The 24,011-nt window shown below is 31.8% G+C and overlaps 1 protein-coding gene across 4 annotated transcripts in view; it reads left to right on the top strand.

Annotated features, from left to right (window-relative positions):
* Positions 1-1,051: 1,051 nt before the first annotated feature.
* The window catches only part of LOC127063573 (G protein-coupled receptor kinase 2), a 29,723-nt gene continuing 6,763 nt past the window's right edge, over positions 1,052-24,011 (top strand). The window contains exons 1-8 of one of the 4 annotated variants that reach the window (XM_050993541.1): positions 1,054-1,281; positions 6,640-7,267; positions 8,152-8,518; positions 19,443-19,538; positions 21,446-21,803; positions 22,117-23,023; positions 23,333-23,470; positions 23,787-23,915. In XM_050993541.1, the coding sequence (XP_050849498.1) occupies positions 8,467-8,518; positions 19,443-19,538; positions 21,446-21,803; positions 22,117-23,023; positions 23,333-23,470; positions 23,787-23,915 (1,680 nt within the window). In that variant the 5' untranslated portion in view covers positions 1,054-1,281; positions 6,640-7,267; positions 8,152-8,466. Of the gene's footprint in view, positions 1,282-6,639; positions 8,519-19,442; positions 19,539-21,445; positions 21,804-22,116; positions 23,024-23,332; positions 23,471-23,786; positions 23,916-24,011 lie in introns of all 4 variants that reach the window. The other 3 variants (XR_007781416.1, XM_050993551.1, XM_050993559.1) reach the window with 3 other exon arrangements.

Below are 24,011 nucleotides of genomic sequence, written 5' to 3'. Positions count from 1 at the left end.
GCTCGCTATGTCAATCGTTAGAAAACTAGGAACAACGATCCCTGATTTCGCGTATCATATGTCTGTATATATATATGTATATATACACACACATATATGTAACACACATCGTGGCTTTGTAAAATTTTGAAAATGGCGGGCTTTTTTTGAAACGACGATTCTCCAAGATGGCGGTCATCGAGGTAACAACCGCCGAAGACAGTATTATACTAGGGACTCTACCACGCCCAATCGTCGACGTCCGCGCGTCTATCCCTCTCTTATAATTTCTCTTCGTCCCACCAACGAAGAGCGCGGCATGCGCTTTCGCGCGTCATCCTTACTCGTCCTCTGCCATTCGTCCTCCCCACCACCACGTCGACAACTCGTCCGTGGCGGCGACACAACGACGGTGGCGGTGGCGGCGGTGGTGGCGGTGGCGGTGGTGATGGTGGTGGTGGTGGTGGTGGTGGTGGTGGCGGCAGCGGCGGTGGACGGCGGCGACCGGCGGTGGCGGTGCATCGCGCCTCTCTCACAGCCACGGAGCATGCCAGTCGGTTTTTATCCATTGTACGGTACGGTACACGCAAGACTTTCGACGTTTACAATAGTCGTGCCTGTGGGGCGCTTTAAAAGACGATCACGAGGGACCGTCTCTCTCTCTCTCTTTCTTTCTTTCTTTCTTTCTTTCTCTCTCTTTCTTTCTCTTTCTTTCTCTCTCTTTCTATCTATCTCTCTGTCTCTGTCCGTCCATTCTCTTAGCTTTTCGCACGTTCTGTGTGAGAGCGCGAACGACAGAAGAAGAGAAAGAAATTGTAGCAGTAGTGGTAGTGGTGGTGTGGTATAGTAGCAGCAGCGGTAGTAGCAGGAGCAGAGTAGTAGTATAGTAGTGTAGTAGCAGTGTAGTAGAGTAGGAGAAGTAGGTGGGGGTGGTGAAGGAAGAGGAATAAAAGGAGAAGGAGGTGGTAGTGGTGGTGGTAGTGGTGGTGGTGGTGGTGGTAGTGACAGTAGTGGTGGTGGTGGTGGTGGCGGTGCTGTTGTGGCGGTGGTGGTGGTGCCGGTGCTGCTGGCGGTGGTGCTGGTGGTGGTGGTGGACCGCGGTTCGATAACCGACGAATCGCATCGTTGCAAACCGGCCTGGACCGCATCGTCGGATACGCGTGCTCTCCTTCAAAAACGGAAGGAGGAAAAAGAGAAACATCATTCTGCCTGTTTCCTCGTGGCCAACTCGACAACAAAAGGATCGACAACGAGTGACCCGGCATAAAGTTCGAGAGCGCACAACTAACGTGCAAATACGAAGTAAGAGAAATAAAAGAGGTGCGCGCTCCCTCACGGCAGCGGTGCCGGCAGCCATTGCGTTTTCTTCTTCATCGTGTCTCCTCTCGCTCTTACGATCGCGCGCTCCTCTGCGTCGATACGGTTGCGTTATACCGGGTGTACCCGAACGGTACTTGCCCCCTCCCCTTTATTTTCTCCTTCTCCCACTCTGTCTCTTTATCTATTTCTTTCTGTCTCTCTCTCTCTCTCTCTTTCTCTCTCTCTTTCTCTTTATACCACATACACACACACACACACCATCTTTCGTTTCATCGTTCTCTTCGTCGTTGACTCGTGTGTCTCGTGTTGAACCACGCGAGTTTCAATGTCGATGAGTTTCGACGTCGCTCGTGACTCGTGTTCGTTACGTACGTACGACTAACTCCGTCGATAAAACAGAGCTCCCTCTCTTTCTCTCTCTCTCTCTCTCTTTCTCTCTCTCTCTCTCTCTCTCTCTCTATCCTCTTCTTAACCACTCTCCTACATATCTCTCGCTTCCATCTCTTTCTCTTCCTCGCGTATATGCACGCTATGCACGTGCATTCAATACATGTGCGTGACACGCACGTCGAGCCGGGTCTCTTCGAGTGACGTTAACCTCATCCTAATCTACTCGCGTCCTCTTGAAATCTCGAACGAGAGCTTATATCCGGCGATTTTCTCACGTTAGTCGAGTATCGTACTATCGATTCGACTGTTTTTTTCCTCTTTTTCTTTTATTTTCATTTTTCTTCTTTTACTTTCTTTTTTTATTGTATTTTCCTCCCACAACTTTCATTACTTTATTCGAATTAACACTTTTATTCTTCTATATTTTCATAATGCTTTTTTTACTTTTATAAACAAGAAAGTGTCAAAATTTTTATATTATTCTATTATTCTATTTGTAATCCACAATTTTCTATATTATTATTTCTATATTCTAGCTATTTTTATGTTATTATTTTTACATTTTAATTTTGTTTTCTATACGAACGAAAGGAAGATGATAATAATCTTATGATTCGTTACGACTCTTATCGATAGTTCAATAGTAATACTATTTAAGAAGATGTGAGATTGTTACTTGTACGAAATACGAAGTAATCGATTATTTTACGATCGATTTATCGATCGATCGAACGCTTTGATAATCGATCGATAGCTCAATTTCAGTTGAAAAGAAGTTCGATCGTTTTCCTAGGTCAAAGAGAGAAATGGGGGTAGGGGGTTGGAAGGGGATAGTAGGATGTGAGTAGAGGGATTGGAACGGTCGATTCTTGTCAAACATCGGGATAACGGTGTTACAAGGAAATTTATGTGACAAGGATATTAGACGACGAGCAATATTCACCAACGCAGAAGATCGATGCCTAAATCTTCATTTTCTTTTTTCTTTCATACGGTGAAAGCTATGGTCTCTACGATATTCCTTTACATTGCTCCTTATTCATGTATCTTTTTCTATTTCTGTCTATCTCGTCTAGACAAAAACGATAGAATCTTTAATGCAAATAGAAGGAGAAAGGAAGAGAGAAAGAGAGAGAGAGAGACAAAAATATATATATACTACAACCTATGTCTGTTTAAAAGGACGATAAAAATCTCTAATATAAATAGAAGAGAAAAGCACAAAGAGAGAGAGCGAGAGAGAGAGAGAGAGAGAGAGAGAGAGAGAGAGAGAAATATATTACGAAAACGAAACGAAGAAAAAATAGTAAAACAAAGATAGATATTTCGCGCGAAAACGTCTCTCTCTATTTCTATCTTTTTCTCACTTCGCCCTAATCTCTTTTTATCTATTTTGTTTTTTCGCATGTACTGTATTATGTCAATAAATTTTTCTTCCTCTCTCTCTCTCAATCTCTCTCTCTCTCTCTTTCTCTCTCTCTCTCTCTCTTTCTTTTTCTCTTTCTCTCTCTCACTTTCTTTCTCTTTATTTGTTTCTCGTTTTCATTTTGTGTCTCTTTGTTCTTTCGAATGTATCATCGTCGTGAAATTTTGACTTTTGCTCCTTCGGGAAAAGGGAAAAATTAGAGTGAGGGTCAACGATAAAGAAAGAGAGAGAGAGAGAGAAAAGAAAAGGGGAGAGAGATAAAGAGAGACCTTCTAAACGGTCAACATTTTCTTTTTCTACTTGATTCCTCGATGAAAGAAAGAGGAAATACCCGTCATACGATTAAATAAATTTAATACATAAATCATTTTAGAGAAATCTTCTCATTTTCTTTTTATATTGTTATTATTCTTTTAACAATTTAATCATAAATAAAATTTAATCGCGTACATTGTCACGTCTATCGTCTGGCATTATTATTTAATATTATATCCCGATAACTATCCAGTAAAATATTATCAAATAAAAATATTCAGATATATTGTAATTAGCGAAGAAAGAAGTTCGCACTAGGTGCAAATTGATTGGAAAATTTATTATACCGAGGAAAGTCGAAATTGAAAGGAAGTAAAGATATAATCACACGACCAGAGGAACTCGAGGAAAAAATCCATTAATATTCCGTAGCTGTTATGCAAGTTTAATCAGTAAAAAAAATAATAAAGAGTAGTTAGATATTCCTGGATCGTGGATTAATTGAAGAAAAAAGAAAAGAGAGAGAGAGAGAGAAAAAAAAAGAAAAAAATTCTTTGCAAATAGAAGAAAGTCGAAATTAAAGGAATTAAAAATGTAATCACGTGATCAAAAGGACTCTAGCAAAAAAATCCATTAATATTCCGTCGCTGTAATACAATTTTAATTAGTAAAGAAAACGGAGAGTAATCGCGGATCGTAGATTAATTGAAAAAAGAAGAAAAGAGAAAAAAACAGAAAAAAGAAAAGGAAAAAAAAAGAAAGAAAAAAAAAATTTCTTTTGCAAATGAAGAAAGTCGAGGAAATTAAAAAAAGAAAAAATATAATCGCGTGACCGTAAAGGACACGAGGAAAAAATTTTATATTCCGTTTAATATTTCGTCAGAGTTGTGTAATAAAGACAAGGTGCGACATATGTAAGTAAGTACTTATGCATATTGTCTAGCTCGAATAGACTTTTTTTTATCCGGAAGAGAACGTCATCTAATTTAGAAGTTTTGTAATACTTTTCATTAGTCGCGTATTAGAAGCTTAGAATCCTTTTGGAGAGGATCCAATTATCATTTGTTATACTTCTTCTTGTTGTACTAATCTATAACGCTTAGCTTCCTTTCTGTTATATCATCGAAATTTCATTCAATTTCGAAAACGATTTTTTTCCTGTTTTATTATTACTTCCTAATTTTGTTCGAAAATTTCAAATCGATTTGAATAATGGATATTCGACATTTTGATAACGAAATGTACATTCGTACATTATTAAACGACTGAGAACGATGATTGTTCTGACGTCGAACGATCGTCGTTCGTCGTACTCGTCATCGTCTGGTCGGAAGTTATTCGAGATAATTTTCACGTGGGCTTCCGACCTCGTCGAGATCTCTCTCTCTCTCTCTCTCTTTCTCTCTTTCCAGAGAATATATGAATATAATTTCAAATAAGTATTTGTGTGTATATAAGTATATAAGTATGTATTACAAGGAATTAGACACGAACCATCGCTAATTTTATATTATTAAATATAAATACTAATAATGAATTGAACAAAAAAAAATTTATGTATGCGGTGTTTTACGTATTAATTTTTTATTAATATTTAATAATCCAAAATTAGTGCGTGTATATATATATATGTTTTATATATATGTATATATATATATATATATATATATATATATATATATCTTATGTGTATATATGCAAGATGTTTGACGTGTAACAATTTTTTTTTTATTAATACTTAATAATACAAAACGATCGGATCACGTGTATACTTCGTATTACATAAAGAAACAAGCTATTAAAAGGAACTTCACGTCATTAATTATCACGTGTCTTTATTAATAATATAATACCAATTATATACGCGTGATAGAGATATATGTGTAATTACAATGAAAAAGAAGGAAAGAAAGAGAGAGAGAGAGAGGGTGTTGTTACACGAGAAGCTTTGTTATACAGTAATTTGATTCAGGGAACACTATGAAAATTAACTTAAAATATTGCATGCTCACGAAAATGTGCAACCCATCATGCAAGCTTGACGATCGTAGGAGAGGAAAGGGGTAAGGAGTTATGAGGGATGAGGAGTAAGGGAGGAGTAAGGGAGGAGAAGGAGAAGGGTGGGAGAGAGGGCTGGTTAGCTATTTCATCGACGGTCGTATCGAGACACGATGAAAAAGGTTATTGGATTACTTCTGGGTATCAGGTGTATCAGGTGGTTAGACGCATCGTTATCTTTATCCGCTCGGTACACCTGCTTCGCATATCACATAGATATTATATGCACTCACCTCGACGTATCGTGTCGCGGGATTCGCCTGCGAAATGCAAATGCGAACAATAATAATAAATGCGTGCCTTCTCGTAGAATGTATGTATATATGTATTTATGTATGTATGGATGTATGTATATATGATGTATGTATGTGTGTATGTGCGTGATAGCTATATATGCATATATACAAACGTGACTACGATGGCGCGTCTATAATACTTTCGTGAAATACGATTCACTGAAATGTTTTTTTTTTCCTTTCTTTCTTTTTTTTTTTTTTGTTATTGTTTCTGTCGTTGTCGTCCTCGTTGAAATGAATCGAATAAAACCCGTCACTTTTTCGTTATTTTTTCTTTCTTTCTTTTTTTTTTTTCTTTGATCATCAATGAATTATTTTACGAGCGATTTTTTCAACTTATAATGAGAATAATAATAAATGCGTACCTTCTTGCAGAACGTATGTATACATGTGCGTGCATGCATGTGGATAGCTTATATAAGCATGTATGCATATATATATATATACACACACAAACGTGACTACGACGATCCATCCATAATACTTTCACGAAATACGATCCATTGAAATGTCTTTTTTTTTATCCTCTTTAAAAACAATCGAATAAATATCGTCATTTTTTTCTATTTTCTTTTTTGTATTTTTAATTAATTATTTATGAACGGTTTTATAAAAAAGTTTTTTTTTTTCAATACTTGAATAAATAGATTTCAATTCGAGCGGAGAATTTCGATACCAACGATCGATAACGTAGTTTTTGACGTCAATCGTATGTTAATTATCTCAAAAAAAAAAAGAAAAGAGAAAAAAGGAAAAAAGAAGAAGAAAAACCTACGCGAGTCGAATAATAATAAGAGAAGGAAGGAGGGAGAGAGAGAGGGAGAGAGAGAGAGAGAGAGAGAAAGAGAACGAGAACTTACATCATATGAAATTAACAATCGATGAGACAATCACGAATAATCTTCTTTTTCTCAGGTGAATATTTTTCAAGAAATTTCCTCACCGTCCTTTGGTCCAATCATAAAAAGAAGAAATCTCGTCGATGGACGACGTCACATTGTTGAATCTTCGAGGAACAAGAAAAGAAACAAGAAAAATCCGTCGTTGATTTTTAGTTTATATCCAAAAGATATTATTCAGGATATCGAAAAAAAAAGGAGGAAAAAAGAAAAGAAACAAGATTGAAGAATAAAAACAAGAACAAGAAGAATAAGAAAGAAGAAATCAAATTAGCTGCTTGTCATATTGACTTGTGTTGGTGAATATTATAAAATAAATATATATATATATATATACGTGTGTGTACGATATGTTCGAAGGAAGACAAATTCGTTGTCTTGATACTTCGTTGAAAAAGAGATTGAAATAGAAAAAAAAGAGAAGAAAAAAGAAAAGGAGGAGAAAGAGAAGGAGAAAAAGAAGAAGAGTCGAGCTCGGATAGAAACGTTTCTAATCTCATTTCTAATCGAGGAAGAAACGAGGATCGAGTTTTGCGATGCCACGAAAGTGGTGTGCAAAGGATCGTGCGTTAAAAAGGATCATCACACACCGTGGATACACGTGAGGGAGCTTGTTCGATTAAAAGAAGATCTAGCAAACGAAAGTGAGAGATAGAAAGAGAGAGAGAGAGAGAGAGAGAGAGAGAGAAAGAGAGAGAGAAGGAGAAAGAGAAACAGAGAGAGAAACAGAAACTCGCCCTGAATTTAAACGAGAAAACAAGTCCTTTTTGATCTCTAGCCAATAAGATTTCTCAAGCTTTTGCGTTAGGATCTTTGGCAAACGTCACGAAAAAAAGAAAAAGACAGAGACAGAGAGAGAGAGAGAGAGAGAGAGAGAGAGAGAGAGAGACAAGGACGATGAAACACAGTCGATAAACGCGCATTTCGCGCTTTTATTCATTATTTCTCTATCCACTTTCTTTCCTTCTTCCTCATTTTCTTTCCCTACTTCTTCTTCTTCTTCTTCTTCTTCTTCTTCTTCTTCTTCTTCTTTCGTTTCTGCTTCTTAGTTTAGTTTAGTTTTATTTTATTTTGTTTTGTCTTTTATTTAATTTTTTCTTTAATTTTTCTTCGTTTTTTATTGATTGATTATTCATGATCTATGAGGCGAACGATGACTCCATCGATCACAAAGAAGATAAAGACGTGCCAATGTTAACGAGTATTTTATCAAATCAGAAAATCTTCCTTTATCTTTGATCATTTATCGAAAGATCGAAGTTAAAGATTTAAAGGGAAACTGAGATAATATTTGGTGACTATTATATTATAGATAATAAGCGATATGTGTTACGAGTGGATGATCCATCTTGAATATAGACCGGCCTTGAAAATTACAGATTAATGAATTCTCCTCTTCCTCTCTCTTTTTCTCTCTTTTTTATTTTGTCCCTCATTTCACTTATTTTTGTTCTTCTTTTTCTTGTTCTTCTTATTCTTCTGCTTATTCTTCTTGTTCTATACATTTTTCAAATATTCTTTTGGAGAGGACGAAGAGAAGAAAGAGCACTCAATTAAGGTCATTGATTCGTTCGAAAACATTTCGTTGGAGTCCCGCAGATGGGAGCTCGGTTGGCTGGACCCGACGGGGTTGTGAAAATCCTCACGAGAAGAGATCGAATCGTAGAAGTCTTGAAAGGACATATCGTTCGAGTATCAACGCTCGTAGTAGTACCTTTGGTACTACTTTTAGCGTTTCTAGATCCTCGTTATCGTCCACCATCTCGATCCTCGTACCGAGCTTATCCTAGCTCACCCTTCTCCCTCCTGATTCGGCCGCGAAAACTCGATCAAGCTGGAATTGATGGAGTTGGAGAACATCGTGGCCAACACTGTGTACCTCAAAGCGAGAGAAGGTAAGAATTTTTTTCTATGATATTTATATTATATTTATATTATCTCCTTTTCTTTCTTTTTTTCAAAATTTTTTCACTTTTATTATTATTATTATTATTATTATTATTATTATTATTATTATTATTATTGATTCAACAATTTTAATTTAATGAATTCATATTTAATTTGGCATCATTTATTCGAATAAAAAATTGCTCAACGAAGTTATAGATCATTTAATTTATTATTTTTTAATGATTTGAATAAAGAGTGATAAAAGAAAGTTAGATCATCTGATTGTAAATAATTTGAATTGAAAATGTTGAAACAACAAAAAGTTAATTCTAAATATTTTGAATTTAAGAGTGTTAACGCACAAAGTTGGATCGTTTAATTTTAAATAATTTCAATAAAAAATTTTTATTTTAAAAAGTCGAGGGGGTCACTTAATTTCAAAACGATTTAAATTAAGAATTTATTCTTAATAAACTCCATTTAATTTTTTCTGAATAATATAACATGAATTATGAATCTTAATGAAGTTAGTTTTAATTTAATCTTAAACAATCTTAATTAAGAATTTCTTTATAATAAATTTAATTTTATTTTGTGCTAATAATATAAATTAAGAATCTTAACAAACGTAATTATAATATCATCTCGAAGTACTTAGATTAAAAAGAAAAGAACTTTTCTTTTTAAAAAAGCTTTTTTTTAACAAATTTAGTTTAATTTTTAAACAATTGAAATCAACAAAATTTAATCTTTTGTCCTTTCTCTCCATCATTTCGAAGCATTCTATTAAAACAATAATTTCTTTTTAACAATTTCTTCTCTCTCTATAAATATATAAAATATACTTTATTATTTAATGCATTTAATGTAAAATTTGATAGACACGTCAATTCTCTCGCAATAAAATATCAAACGAATTACTAATGACGTGTGTTTTCTTTCTTTCTTTTTTGTATTTTTTTTTTTCTTTTTGGATAGTACAAAATGACGTTATTGATAACTCACGAACGAGTGAGTAAACGTATAAAACGTTTTCATCCTCATACGATGGACATTAGCGATTTAACGAAATTGTACGACGGGTATATTAATGGGAGGAACGACGAATCGATCGATCGCTGCGTTGCTGGAACGTAAGCGTATCTGTTCGTTTGGAATGTTCAATATGAATTACGTAGATTTGCAAAATAATCGAAGAATGTCGAACGTCTTTCTAATTATTTCATCTAGTTGACAATAAAGTTCATTAAAGAAAAATTATTGAAAAAGTTTATTCGCTTTATCATCTTCTTTATATTTTCCACGTTTTATACGTTTCTTCTTTTATTATATCTTTAATATTATATCTTTGACAAAAAAAAAAAAAGAAAAGAAAATTCATTCTAAAGAATTAATTAGAAATTGAGAAAATAAAAAGAAATAAAAATAGAATCAAAACAAAATTTATCTGTAGGAAGAAAATTTGTTAAAAATTGATTTTTTTCGTTTTTCTCTTTGTACCTTTTCACGTATTATTTCGTAGGTTTAACATCGCTTTAGGAAATAGTCCGAACTAAGCGGATTTGCGTATTATTAGCTTCGGAGAAATCAATAATTCGCGAATTGAACGTTCGTTGGGATTTACGATGGATTTGCGTAGGTGTTTCTACGTACATTTACGTATCCATCTTCGTTCTCATGGCGAGTCCATTTATCTGCGGAATTTCATTCGAAAGGACTCGGGCTTTTCACTACCGGTCGATGCATTGTGATCGCCGAGCCAATATCTTCCACGAATCGATACGTTCTCTCGCGTTTCCTTTCACGCATGTAATTTTTTAAAAATGAAAATAGAAAGAATATATATATATATATATATATATATATATATATATATAGTATGTAAAAAGAAAAAGAAGGAAAGAGAGCAAATTTATATCATGCTATTAAATTAATAATTTTCTATCCTATTAAAAAGAAAAAGAGTTATATAATATATAAATTTATATAGCACAAATATATATATAGGTGTATAAAAAGCTACTGTATGTGGGTGTATATACATATATATAAAATATATATAAATGATATATTTGTTATATTAATTAATAGATATTATTATATAGTATAATTAATATCGTAACACATCAAAATGTATGTATATGTGTGTGTGTGTTACATAATGCTATAAAATATTAAAATATCTTTTTTTAAAAATACTTAATATTTCAATTATAGTATTATTAATTAGGGAATGCAAAGAACAAAGTTCAGGTAGACGTTTAATAAGACTCTCTCTCTCTCTCTCTCTTTCTCTCTCTTCCTTCCTTTCTCTCTTCTTGTCCCTTTAAATCTGACAAATAGAAAAAGTTTAGAACTTGCAACATGTTGCTTCATTTTCCTTTTAGGTATTTATACTTAAATACCTAAGTGCACGAAAACTTTGGCCTATGGTCCGTTGTCACGAGAATTCGAGTATTCGAGTAGGTAATAGCATGGTAGAATGTCCTTTGGGAATAACTTGGACTTGGAAACTAAACCTCCCAAGAATAAAAGAGGCAAGGGGTGGTAAAGGGTAAAGAAGTTGAAAACTATTTTATAAGTAGAAAGTGAAGAAGTAGTGGAAAAGTAGGAAATAAACGAGGAAAATAGAAAGTGGCGTTTGATATTAAAACAAAAAAAAAAAAAGAAAAAGAAATAGAAAGAAATTATATCTTTAAGGATCAATTTTATGAATGATATTACGTACATACAAATATTTAAAATTGAAAGAGAATTCTTTCCAAGTTTTTTCTTCGTTTAAAATAAATATTTTCTTTAGACTTGATTATTATTTTAGTATGATTATTATTATTATTATTATTATTATTATTATTATTATTATTATTATTATTATTATTATTTTACTTCTTTATTAATAGTCGACGGTAAAGATTCAACATTTTAATCAATTATTCACCGCGAGGACAAGAAAATATACTTATTTCGCGGTGTAAGAAATTACGGTGTAAAAGATAGTGAAATGTCTTGTAGTTCTATTTTGCAATTAAAACGATTTACGAAACGAATGTGAGGAATCTTTCACCCACAAAGAACCAAGTCCTTGCCATTTCGAAGCATCGTAGAGTGTAAGAGCCATACTAAGGAAATGCCACAGAAATATATATGTATATGTATCTCTCTCTCTCTATCTCTCTCTTTCTTTCTCTTTCTCTCTCTCTCTCTCTCTCTCTTACTCTCTTTTTCTGACGTATACAGATTGCATTAGTTATGAAAACAACGTTTTCAAAAAGAACCTTCGTAATCTATTTCCTCGTCACGATCGTAAAACTCTCTAGCCGGTGGCTGGAGTGTCCCTTTCGAACTAAATGCTAGTAGAGAGTTATGAAAGGTATGCTGAAAATAACTTTCAAGTACCAAAGAGTTTAGATGAAAGAACGATTCGAAATATATATATATAATATTATATATTACGAATTCAATACCTTTGAGATTTATTTCTATATCTCGTACAAGTAATTTGTATGTTAAAAAATATTAATTTATATGTTAAAGAAATTCGATCATATTTTTCTTTTCTTTTTTTTTTTTTTTATAGATTGAAACATCTCTTTTTACGTTAAAATTGAGTTTTTTGTAGATATCGATTAAAAAATAAATGAGAATTTTATAACTTTGAGATTTTTTTTCTATATCGAGTAATTCTATTCGATCTTTTATATCGATCAACGATATTTTATATAAAAGAAATTCGATCTTTTTGAAATGAAATATCTCTTACTTTAATATTCTATATTTCGAAAGATCGAATCGAAATACATGAAAATTTAATCTCGTAGAAGTTTTCTCATGTATCGAGTAATCAACGATATGAATTATAAAAGTTGTAGAAAAATGCAGCTTTTTAAATCGAAACGTTTCTATTATTACTTCGTTAATTAAAAAATTTTTTATGATTTTTAGACCGTGAAAATTTAATCTTTACGAGATTTTTTTCGTTATCAAGTAATTAAACATATGAAAATTGAAAAAGAAACTTAACTTTCCTAATAAAAAAGTTTTCATTTAAAAATTAAAATTTTCGAAGATCTTTCTCTAAGAATTAATTTCTGAAGTTTACTTTCGCATTATAAAAGCAAATCATGTTACACCGATCGTCGGTGTATCTCGTGCCATTGTAATATTTAACGGCTCGCATTATCTTCAGAGCGAAAAGTTCATTCTAAAAGGTTAAAGATATCACATTCCTTGGACTCGTTACTCCAATAAAATTTATCCAATAGATGTGCAAATTTATTTCTAACCATAAGAATAAGAAAGGAGACTAAAAAAAAGAAAAAGAAAGAAAAATTAAAATATATATAAATTCTAATATTTTATACCTTAACATTGAACTTCGTATACATATATTATATTTAATCAATTTTTATCATCTAATAATTTTTCTGATAAAGAACGATTAACGAAGAAAAAAAAAAACAATAAAAATTAAGATTCCTATAAAATAAAATAGCAATAACTTTGTACACTATATTTTAAGCGATTTTCACGAATGAATAATTTTTTGCGTGAAAGAGCGATTGATAAAAATAAAAAGAAGAGTCCTAACATTATTTGCAATAATATCGAACTTCGTAATTAATATTTTATAGATCTTTTTGATGGCCAGGGATTATTAATAAAATAAAAAAAAGTACATAATGACAATTAAGATTTGAAGTTAACTTGTTGAGAAAACAAGGAACTCGCGTGTTAAGGAAAAGTAGGTAAATGGGTTTGCGTGAGATGCTCCAACGACGTCAATGGCCTTGTAATCACATTGCCTTGGTAAACTGTATAAATACGAGAGTGAAGCTCGACCGAGAACCGTATTATGAACCGCTTGTAAATTATGTAAGAACGCGGAGCCATTCAAGTAACAAGTTAATTATTCCTTTCGCTAGCAAACCTTATTTCTTGTTGACGTCGTCATCGTCGTCATCATCATCATCATCATTGTTGACATCGTTGACAAAGAGTTGTCCAATTCCAAGTTTGAACTGATGAAGAGTTCTACAATTTGAAGTTTGATAGAAATTATTATACTAATTTCGAATTAGTTTCTAATATCATTTGCAAGTCATTTTCAATGTTTCATTCATACGTACATACATACATACATACATACATGCATAATATACATAATATATATATATATATATATATATATATATATATATATATATATATATATATATACTCTATGCTATTATATCTGATATATCAGATATGTAAATAGTAACTATTAATATATAATTATATTCATAAATAATACTTCATACATAAAATGTCCCCAATTAAATCTGATTATAGAGACTGTATGACTATATATGCATTTACATTGGTATAACGAAGAAAATATTTTAATGGTATTTAGAAAAGATAAAAAATTTGTTCAAATCATAAAAGAATTATCTTTAAATGATATTTTTTGCGAACGTAAACTCGTTGACTCAGCGAGTCTACGTATATTCGTTGCAACGTTACAAAGACGAGCTTTGATTTTCAACTTCGTTTATAATTCCATTCTATATACATATATCGATTTTAAAAATGAAGCAAAATAATATTTATCAATGAAAATGTAATTTATTTATAGTAAAATGAAATCTTTTAATTATTCCGTTTTCCATAAATTTTTAATCTGTTATGATACATAAATTAAACTAATTTATCTATTGATATTTTCTTCTAATATGTCCTCTAAAAATTAATGATCATTTAAACTTTTCCTTTTTTGTCTATCTATCTATCTATCTATCTATCTATCTATCTATTTATCTATCTATTTATTTATCTATCTATCTATATCTATCTATCTATCTATCTATCTATCCATCTATCCATCTATCCATCTATCTATCTATCTATCTATCTATCTATCTATCTATCTATCTATCTATCATCGTTTATCATTAATGTAAAAGTTTCACAAGAAGAAATCGGAAAAAGTTTCTTTCCAATTTTCTCAGCTTCACGGTTGCATTCGCTAATTGTACACACACACACACACACATATTATGTATATACGAGGATGAATCAAAAGTTCCTAAGTGAATCTTAAAAATTAATCACTCTTTCTCGAGAAATTATTAGGACTCCAATTAGGCTTATAATCTGAAGAGAAAAGAAAGAGAGATTGGTCTGTAAAAAAAGAGAAGAAGTAAAAAGAAAAAGAAAAAAGGAAAAACTAAATAAAATAAAAATAGAAGAGAAACTATATTTTTATATTTTCATACTTGATAAATAGAAAGGGTTTATAAAAACTTTTGTTACAATTTCAAACAAATATAAATTTATTTTAATGCGATAACGTTAATCTTACGTATATCCAACAAAACTCAAAGATAAACGTTGATAAAATAAATGTTTAATCTGTCTTTAATACCATCTAGGAAACTTTTGACTCAATTAGGAACTTTTGACCCACCCTATGCATACATAAGTACATACTACGTACATATGTGTACATAGTATCTCGCGTGCAATTACGTGGAAGATGAACGGAATGTTTGAACGAGAGGAAAAACAAGTTCTGGCGTGTCCCGAACGAATTCATCATTCATCATCACAAGCCATGAATACATATGTATAAATTATATATGTACTCGTACGTATGTATGATGCGTATATGTACAAACATACATACTTATGTATTCTTACGTACATAAAGTACATGCAACGAATAGTTTTCATTTCCATGAAATTCGTTATCGTCTTAGTCATGAAGGGGTGAGCGACAGAAAGATGGAAGGTGAGGGGTTGAAAGGAGGGTAAAATGATTTCAACCCTTGAAATCTCACATTTCTTTCTCCAATTATGGATTCGAAAGAAAGAAAGGAAAAAAGAAGGTCGCTCTTTCAAATTTCTTTTTTATTTATTTATTTATTTTCTTTTTATTAATTTTTTCTTCTTCTTTCTTCCTTTCTTTTTTTCTCGTTGACCTTCTCTCTCTGTTTCATCAGATTTCTTTCCCACTTTTCCTTTTAGCGCATAACTACTTACATTATTATTTCCACCTTTATTTTCTTTCTTTTTTATATCTTTTTTTTTTTATTTTTTTTTATTTTTCTTCTTTTTGCGTATCGTTCTTATTTCTACGAAAGGAGGACAAGAGTCTTGGGTAGGAATTTAAGTGTTGGGTCGATAAATTCCTTTTTTCTTTCTCTTTCTTCTGTTTTTAGACCGTTTAAAAAAATACAAGCTAATAATTACATAGTCATTTATTATATTAATCCTGTATAGAGTAATTTTTTGAAATCTACATCGATATAAATAGTGAAAATCTAATTGAACTATCAATCGATTTTTTATAATAAACTTTACGTTCGATTTAATAAAAGACAAACGAGTGAAAGAAAGAGGAACGAAAAGTAAATAAAAAAGTAAATAAAAAAGATAAAAAAAAAAGAGAAAGAAAGAAAGAAAGAAAGAAAGAAAGGAAGGAAGAAAAAAGATGGAAAGACAGAAAGAAAGAAAGAAACTAAAAATTCAATAAACGTCGTGGTCGCCGTTCTGTCGGTTCCACAAGAAAGAAAGAAAGAAAGACAGAAAGAAAGAAAGAAAGGAAGGAAGGAAGGCAGAAAGAAGGAAAGAAAGAAAGAAAGAAATAGATGGAAAGAAAGAAATAAATGTCTCTTTGGGTACGTCTCGTGTCGCATTTAAAATGAATCGAACGAGACACGTCGCTCGAGCGAGGAAGATATACTACTCGCGAGAGAGGAGAAATGAATGAGCGTGGAAACGAAATAGAGAAAACTTTAAATGAAATGTGTATATATATGTACACATCGATGCGCATGCATATCTATATACTTACATATATAACGTAGCGACCACTTTTCTTTGTATTTCGTTTGCTATTGAAAAAGTGGCAAAAAAATTTGACATTAGAACGATGAAGATGAGTTAAAGAAAATTTGCGAGTGTAACATCAAGAAAAATTCTTCCTCTCTTTCTCTCTCTCTCTCTCTCTCTCTCTCTCTCTCTCTCTATCTCTGTGTATATGTATGTGTATAAAATAGGGAGAGAGAGAGAGAGAAAGAGATAAACTGTATCTTTGTCTTTCTTATTATTCATTTTATATAATATCTACTTTCGCAGCATCCAATTTCTATCTTCTCCTCTCTTCAATTTTATTCACTTTGTCATTATTTTCTTATTACATTTTTACTGAAAAGAAAAATGAAACAAATAAAACAGACAGAAAGGGGGAAAAAGAGAAAGAGAGTGAAAGAGAATAATGTCTTTTATTACAAGAAATGGCAATTTCGTTATTAATTGATGTCGAGCACGAGACAAAAGTGACAAATGTTTCGAGAAATTGAACGAACGTTTGATTTACGTCTTTCAAGTTTTGCCTTTAAATTTAACTTCAATTTATTTTCTCTCTCTTTTTCTCTCTTTCTCTCTCTCTCTCTCTCTCTCTCTTTCTTTTTCTTCCTCTGTTCTTCTTACTTTTTTATTTCTACACCGTACTCTTAAAATCTTTTTCGTTTCCTTCTTTTTCTTGAGAGAGTATCGATATCGAGAAAATCTTGGAAAGATAGCCAAGAAAATCGAGATTGTTGTTCGTGAACAACACATCTTTGTATATGTGGGTATAATATACGTATACGTGTCTTTGTGTGTATGTATTTCTCTATATATGTATATATACTTTGCTTGGAATTACACACATACACACACACACACACACACGTATCGTGAAGTTAGAATCGATAAAATCTCTCGACGTCATCAATGCGATTTCTATAGAACGTGTTCAATTTGAAATCGAAAACCAGTTAAGTTATATATATCCAGATATTTTATGAATATGAAAGTTTTATACACACGAATCGAATGGTTATGACGAAAATTCGAATTGCATTGTGAAACCTTTTTCCACGATTCCAACTTTTTTATTAAATTTTATATTTTTATCAAAATTATAACGAACATTTATATATGTGTCATACTAATTATCAAATAAATATCACTAGACATTAAATTGAAAAGTAATATCAAAATTTAAATATATAGTTTTATCCGAAATTTGGAGAAAATTAATCAAAATTACATTTATGAAAACAATAATTAAAATTTAAATATATATATATTTTTTTTCTTTGAATTAAAAATTCTTCGAAATAGAATCAATACAATTTGAATTCATTTTGCTAAGTTTATCTAATGAGAACTTAACTATTTTACAGTTTACTAGGTCATTTAGATTAATTGCAAAGATAGACGAACGGACGTTGATACATGTATAGAAACTTATATGCATTAGTATGATCTCCGAGTCGCAGAAGAATACGTCATCAATTTTTTTATTATTTCTATGACGAATCAGCCTATGATGATATAGGGTGGATCAAAAGATCCTAAGGTCTAAAATTTTAATCCTCTAAAAATCTAGATTTTAAAGATCAATTAATCTTTTTGTAGATTTTTTAGGATTGCCATTAGATGTTTTACAAGTAAATCTTATAATTTTATAATTTGAAATAGAAATTAGTCTAAAAGATCTCGAAAAAGTATAATCGATTTTTAAAATCACTTTAATACCTTGAATTCAAACTATATTATGTATAAAACGTAATACCGTCAGAGATGTATATCCAAAAAGTTAAATGATTTAGGAAGCCTTTATATATTCATTTTGATGAGATAGAGCTTTTCAAAGAGTAACTTTGATCAGCTACTTTATCAAATATTGGATTACGAGCTTCACTTCACCGTTGTTCTAAAATCCTTGTGAGAGAAGATAATTAACATAAATTAAAAACAATTGTTGACAATTCTTTCTATTTTCTATTTTTCATTCAAATTAAAGATTATACAGAAATAGAAATAAAAAAATCGTTTAAATCAAATATTATATCACGAGCTTTTCATCATCGTTGTTTTGAAATCTTTGTAAAAATTTATGAAAAGAAAAAAAAAGAAGATAAATTTCAAAACGATTATCGGCTTGCATTGTATTTTTTATTTAAAAGAAAATGATTAAAAAAAAAAGATTATTATACAAAAATAGAGAGAAAGAGAAATGGAAAAAAAAAACAAAATTCGTTAAATAATATTAAATAAATTTGAACAAAAAAATTCAATATCCAATGTTTCGTGTAAGCCAATAATCTGTGTATCGTTTAAAAGAATAAAATGAAGTAAAAGAAAAAAAAAAAAAATGAATGAGAAAAAGCGATTTCGTTGATCCGATTTAGAGACCAAAAAAAAAAAAGAGAAAACGGGATTTATGAAATACTATTATTATTAAAAGAGAAAGATTGTAAAATGTACGGCTTTGTAGAGTATACATATTAATGGTTGAGTCCATTGATCGGACGTCATATTAAACCCAACGTTATTTCCACTTTGCGCTAATTACGAAACTAGTAATTACGGCCTTTCCAGATGAGACCCGTGGCACGCCTCAACCACCACCATCGACCAACGTCGATACTATGTATTCCGATTAGTTCATCGATTATTATAGTTATCGATTATTATAACGTTCGATATAAGACCGAGCGTGATACATAAGTTGACGTTTATTTGAATGTTCGAATAAATCGTAAATATTTTTTGACTGCGAGTTTAATAAGGTTTTGTAATTTTTATGTATTTATTTTAATTAATTAATTAATTTATTTATTTATTTATTTTTTCTTTGAAATAATTCAAGACTCGCGTCGACATTTATTTCGAATATTCGAATAAATCAAAAATATGTTTTGATAATTCATTTGATTCTCGAAACAGAGAGTATTTTATAATTTTTATTTTTATTTATTTATTTATTGTTTTGATAAATTGTTTCATTTTTAATTTATTTTTATATATATATTTCCTCTTTTCTCTCTCTCTCTCTCTCTCTCTCTCTCTCTCTCTCTCTCTCTCTCTCTCTCTTTCTATACCTCTTTTTAGGCGGTGGTGACAGCAACAAAGGAAAGAGTAAGAAATGGCGGAAGATACTTCAGTTTCCACACATTTCCCAATGCATCGGCCTAAAAGATAAATTGGGTATGTCAAATGATTGCATTCACTTTTTCAATGAATTTTTATCCTATTAAATATGAAAAAGAAAAGAAAAGAGATACGTATAAAATTTTATATAAAATTCTCACATATATAGATATCTCGTTTCTTTGAGATACATATTTTATGTTAGTTCGACAAATAATAGATAAATATGTCAAATATTGCATCCACTTTTTCGACGAATTTTTATCTACATATTTTTGATGCAAAGAAAAAAAAATACTCGTATAAAATTCTCGTGCAAAATTCGTGTATACGGATGTCGTGTTTTTTCTTTTCCTTTTTATTTTCTTTTTTTTTTCTTTTCTTTTTTGAGAAACACATTTTATGCTAGTTCGACGGATAGATAGGTTTGTCGAATAGTTCATCCACTTTTTCAAAAAAATTTTTAACTTTTTTTTTTTTTGATAAAACAAATGTGTGTAAAGTTCTATGTAAAAAGGGCGTATAGAGATGCCTCGTCTATTTTGAAATACATATTTTATGTTAGTTCGACAGATAGAGATCAACATATCAGTTATTATGCCTTCACAATTCACGAGTTTTTTCTAACATGTCCAACAATAGGAACTTTCGTTTCGTCAAAGTAGGACACATCGTATATGTGTATATATATATATCTCTCTCTCTCTCTTTTTCTCTCCTCTTTACATTTGATAAAATATTCCTCCAGAGCAGTGGTTCCCCTCTTTCATCGATGCTTCTCGTGGTTAATCAACGTGTGACCCTTCGTTGACCTCGCCCGAGATTATTGAATCTTGCCGAAACCCCGTACCTTGTAAAAGGATCGTTCAAATTATTATTTGTTTAAAAACGAAGATAAGATTAATCAAACAAATATTTTCATTTAATATTCCGTATATGATCATAGAAATATAGATTGTAATACTAATTGATTTTATATATTTTTAAATACTAAAAATATTTACTCGACATATTTATTATTTATTATACCGATCGTAATTATATCGTAAGAAAATTTCTAAAGCGTTCAAATATCACAAATATTGCTCGACAGATATCTATCACAAGTATTTATTATTTATATCGATCATAATTTTACTTTTGGAAAAATTTCTGCATATGAAAACTTTTAAATGTCAAAAATAATTATCACATATGTTTATCCCAGAAACAGTTATAATTTTATCGAAAAAAATTTTATAATATTTTCCAATGTAATAAAAAAGCAAAAAAGAAAAAATAAATAACTCGGGTTTCGTTTAATTCGATTTATCGAACCGCGAACATCGATAAAATTTAATCACATTATCCAAATGAGTTTGAAAGTTCTTTATTCCTATTTTCCATATAAATATTTGTTATGACCATGTCGAATAATCTCGCGTTCTACTTTTCTCATCCTCCTAATATACATACTTATATACATATATATACATACATACGTACATATATATATACATATACACACACATAAAAGCATATACACGTAGATACAGAGTATATACACATATATACATATATATAGTTAGATGTGTAATTACTATATCTACTCTACTCTCTCTCTCTCTCTCTCTCTCTCTCTCTCTTCCTCTCTTTGTACGGGAGTATGTATTTCACGCGTGGAAAAGCTCGTTTACATTGGCGTTGTCCTTCCCCGTAAATTTCTCTCGAGCGAAGTCGAACATGAAATTGCAATGATTGTTTACGTTGAAATTATTAACCGCAGTGAAACTCACATAATTGTTACGCCGTACTACCGAATGAAATAGTTTTAATGAGATTATTGACACAACCATTCATTTAGTAGAAATCCATAATACATAAATCAATTATTATCATTATTTTATAATACGAGTTTTAGCAGTTAATAAATGAATGATGAAGTCTTCTTTTCTTTTTTTATTTTTTTTTATTCTTTTTATCAGACATTAGGTACGGGTATGTGGTGGATCAACAACCAATCGGAAGACTTCTCTTCAGGCAATTTTGCCAGAACAAGAAACCGGCCTATCATCGATACAATCTTTTTTTGGATGCTATTGAAAAATACGAGATCGAGATGGATGAAAATCGTATGGAACTAGCAAAGGAATTATTCGAACAGTACCTGAAACGTGAAGGCTCCGAAGTGGTTGATATTTTGAACGATTCATTGATATCACAATGCGAGGAGAGATTAAGCTCCGGTGGAAAAGAATTGTTCGTTGAGATCGCACAAACGGTGAAAAATTTTCTCGCTGGTGAACCATTCTCGGCCTTTCAAACCAGTTTCTATTTTTACAGGTACAAAGTAAAACTATGATGTTTCCGTAGGAAACAATTACTGTGATCATTGAGTAGTAATAATCTTTTGTGTGCGCGTTTCGAGAAAAAATAAAAAATGAAAGAAATCTAGATACTGATATATCTGTACAATTTTCATACAGTTGTCTATAGGGAGCGAATAACAAAAAAAAAAAAAATAACAATAAAAAAAAAGGGAAAAAGAAAAAAAGATTATTATTGATTACAATATGTAAAGGTTGTAAATCGTAACCTTTACAGTAGATGCCACGAGAAGACACGAGGTCGCATCTAAACTATCTCTATCTTTCAGGTATCTTCAATGGAAATGGTTGGAGGCTCAACCGGTAACCTACAAGACGTTCCGTATGTATAGAGTCCTTGGTAAAGGTGGTTTCGGTGAGGTATGTGCCTGCCAGGTCAGAGCGACCGGTAAGATGTATGCCTGTAAGAAACTGGAGAAGAAGAGGATAAAGAAGAGAAAGGGAGAGGCTATGGTGCTGATTGAAAAGAATATACTACAGAAAATCAATTCTAAGTTCGTTGTATCGTTAGCCTATGCATATGAAACCAAGGATGCCCTCTGTCTTGTTTTGACGATTATGAATGGGGGTGATTTGAAGTTTCATATTTATAATATGGGCGGTGAACCAGGTTTCGATATTAACCGGGCTAGATTTTATGCCGCCGAGGTTGTATGCGGTTTGGAGCATTTGCATCTTCAAGGTATTGTTTATAGGGACTGTAAACCGGAGAATATATTACTCGATGATCATGGTCACGTTAGGATATCTGATCTTGGCCTGGCTGTAGAGATTACCGAGGGTGACATGGTACGCGGTAGAGTTGGAACTGTTGGTTACATGGCACCTGAAGTGATCGACAACGAGAAATATACGTTTTCACCTGATTGGTTCAGTTTCGGTTGTCTTCTGTACGAAATGATCGAAGGTCAAGCTCCGTTCAGAGCAAGAAAAGAAAAGGTTAAACGCGAGGAAGTCGACAGAAGAGTTAAAGAAGATCAAGAAAGGTATTCATCCAAATTCACCGAGGAAGCTAAGAGCCTTTGCCAGCAGTTACTCAAGAAAAGTCCAAAAAACAGATTGGGCTGCAAGTGCGGCAGACATGGGGCGAAGGAGGTCAAACTTCATAGTTTCTTTCAGTGCTTAAACTGGAAGAGGGTCGAGGCTGGTATGTGGGAACCGCCATTTGTGCCGGATGTGAGTAGGTGTCGTGATAGATTGTCTCTCTCTCTCTCTCTCTCTCTCTCTCTCTCTCTCTCTCTCTCTCTCTCTCTCTCTCTCTCTCTCTCTCTCTCTCTCTCTCTCTTTCTCTCTATTCTTATATCTTCCACACCTTTCCGTTTTTAATATTCTTATTATATCAGTTTGATTTAATCAGTCGATGAAAGTTACATTTTTATGTATTTTATGACTCGACTTTTATGTATAATAAATAAATCCATCGATATTTCTTGACTTGATCTAACTTAATGTACCTAATAAAAAAGAAAAGTCATTCTATTTCAGCCTCACGCTGTCTACGCTAAAGACGTCCTAGACATCGAGCAATTCTCGACGGTGAAAGGTGTTAATCTCGATGCCACGGACGACACCTTTTACAGTAAATTTAACACGGGAAGCGTATCCATTCCTTGGCAAAACGAGGTAAATCTCGTAAATAAAAAGAAAAGAAAAAAAAAAAACAGTTCAAACATACTCGACACACAACTCTCGTTCTATAATTTTCTATTAATTTTTTATGATATCGTGACTAACTAATACAACAAAGTGTTTGTGCAAAAGGAGAGACTCATACGGTTGATTACCTTTGACCTTTACCAATAAAAATGCCAAACCTTTGACTCTTGTACATTTAAGTGACGACACGTCATAAAGATCATTAATGTCGGTATTCATCGACCACAAGGGAATGACCAAAAGTCTTTATTATAAGGAAATTCTGTATCTTTTATTCTTACAGATGATAGAGACTGAGTGTTTTAAGGAACTGAATGTGCTAGGTCCTAACAACACGCCTACTCCAGACTTATTGATAAATTATCCACCGCAGAACAACGAGAATAGAGGCTGTTTTCCATTCCGTAGAAAGGTACATACATCGAATAATAATAATAATAATAACAATAACAATAATAATAATAATAATAATAATAATAATAATAATAATATAATAATAATAACAATG

The sequence above is a fragment of the Vespula vulgaris genome, chromosome 1, assembly GCF_905475345.1.
Source record: "Vespula vulgaris chromosome 1, iyVesVulg1.1, whole genome shotgun sequence".
Taxonomy (NCBI): domain Eukaryota; kingdom Metazoa; phylum Arthropoda; class Insecta; order Hymenoptera; family Vespidae; genus Vespula; species Vespula vulgaris.
The sequence above is the reverse complement of the archived record's forward strand: the minus strand, read 5'-3'. Positions and strand labels throughout refer to the sequence as shown.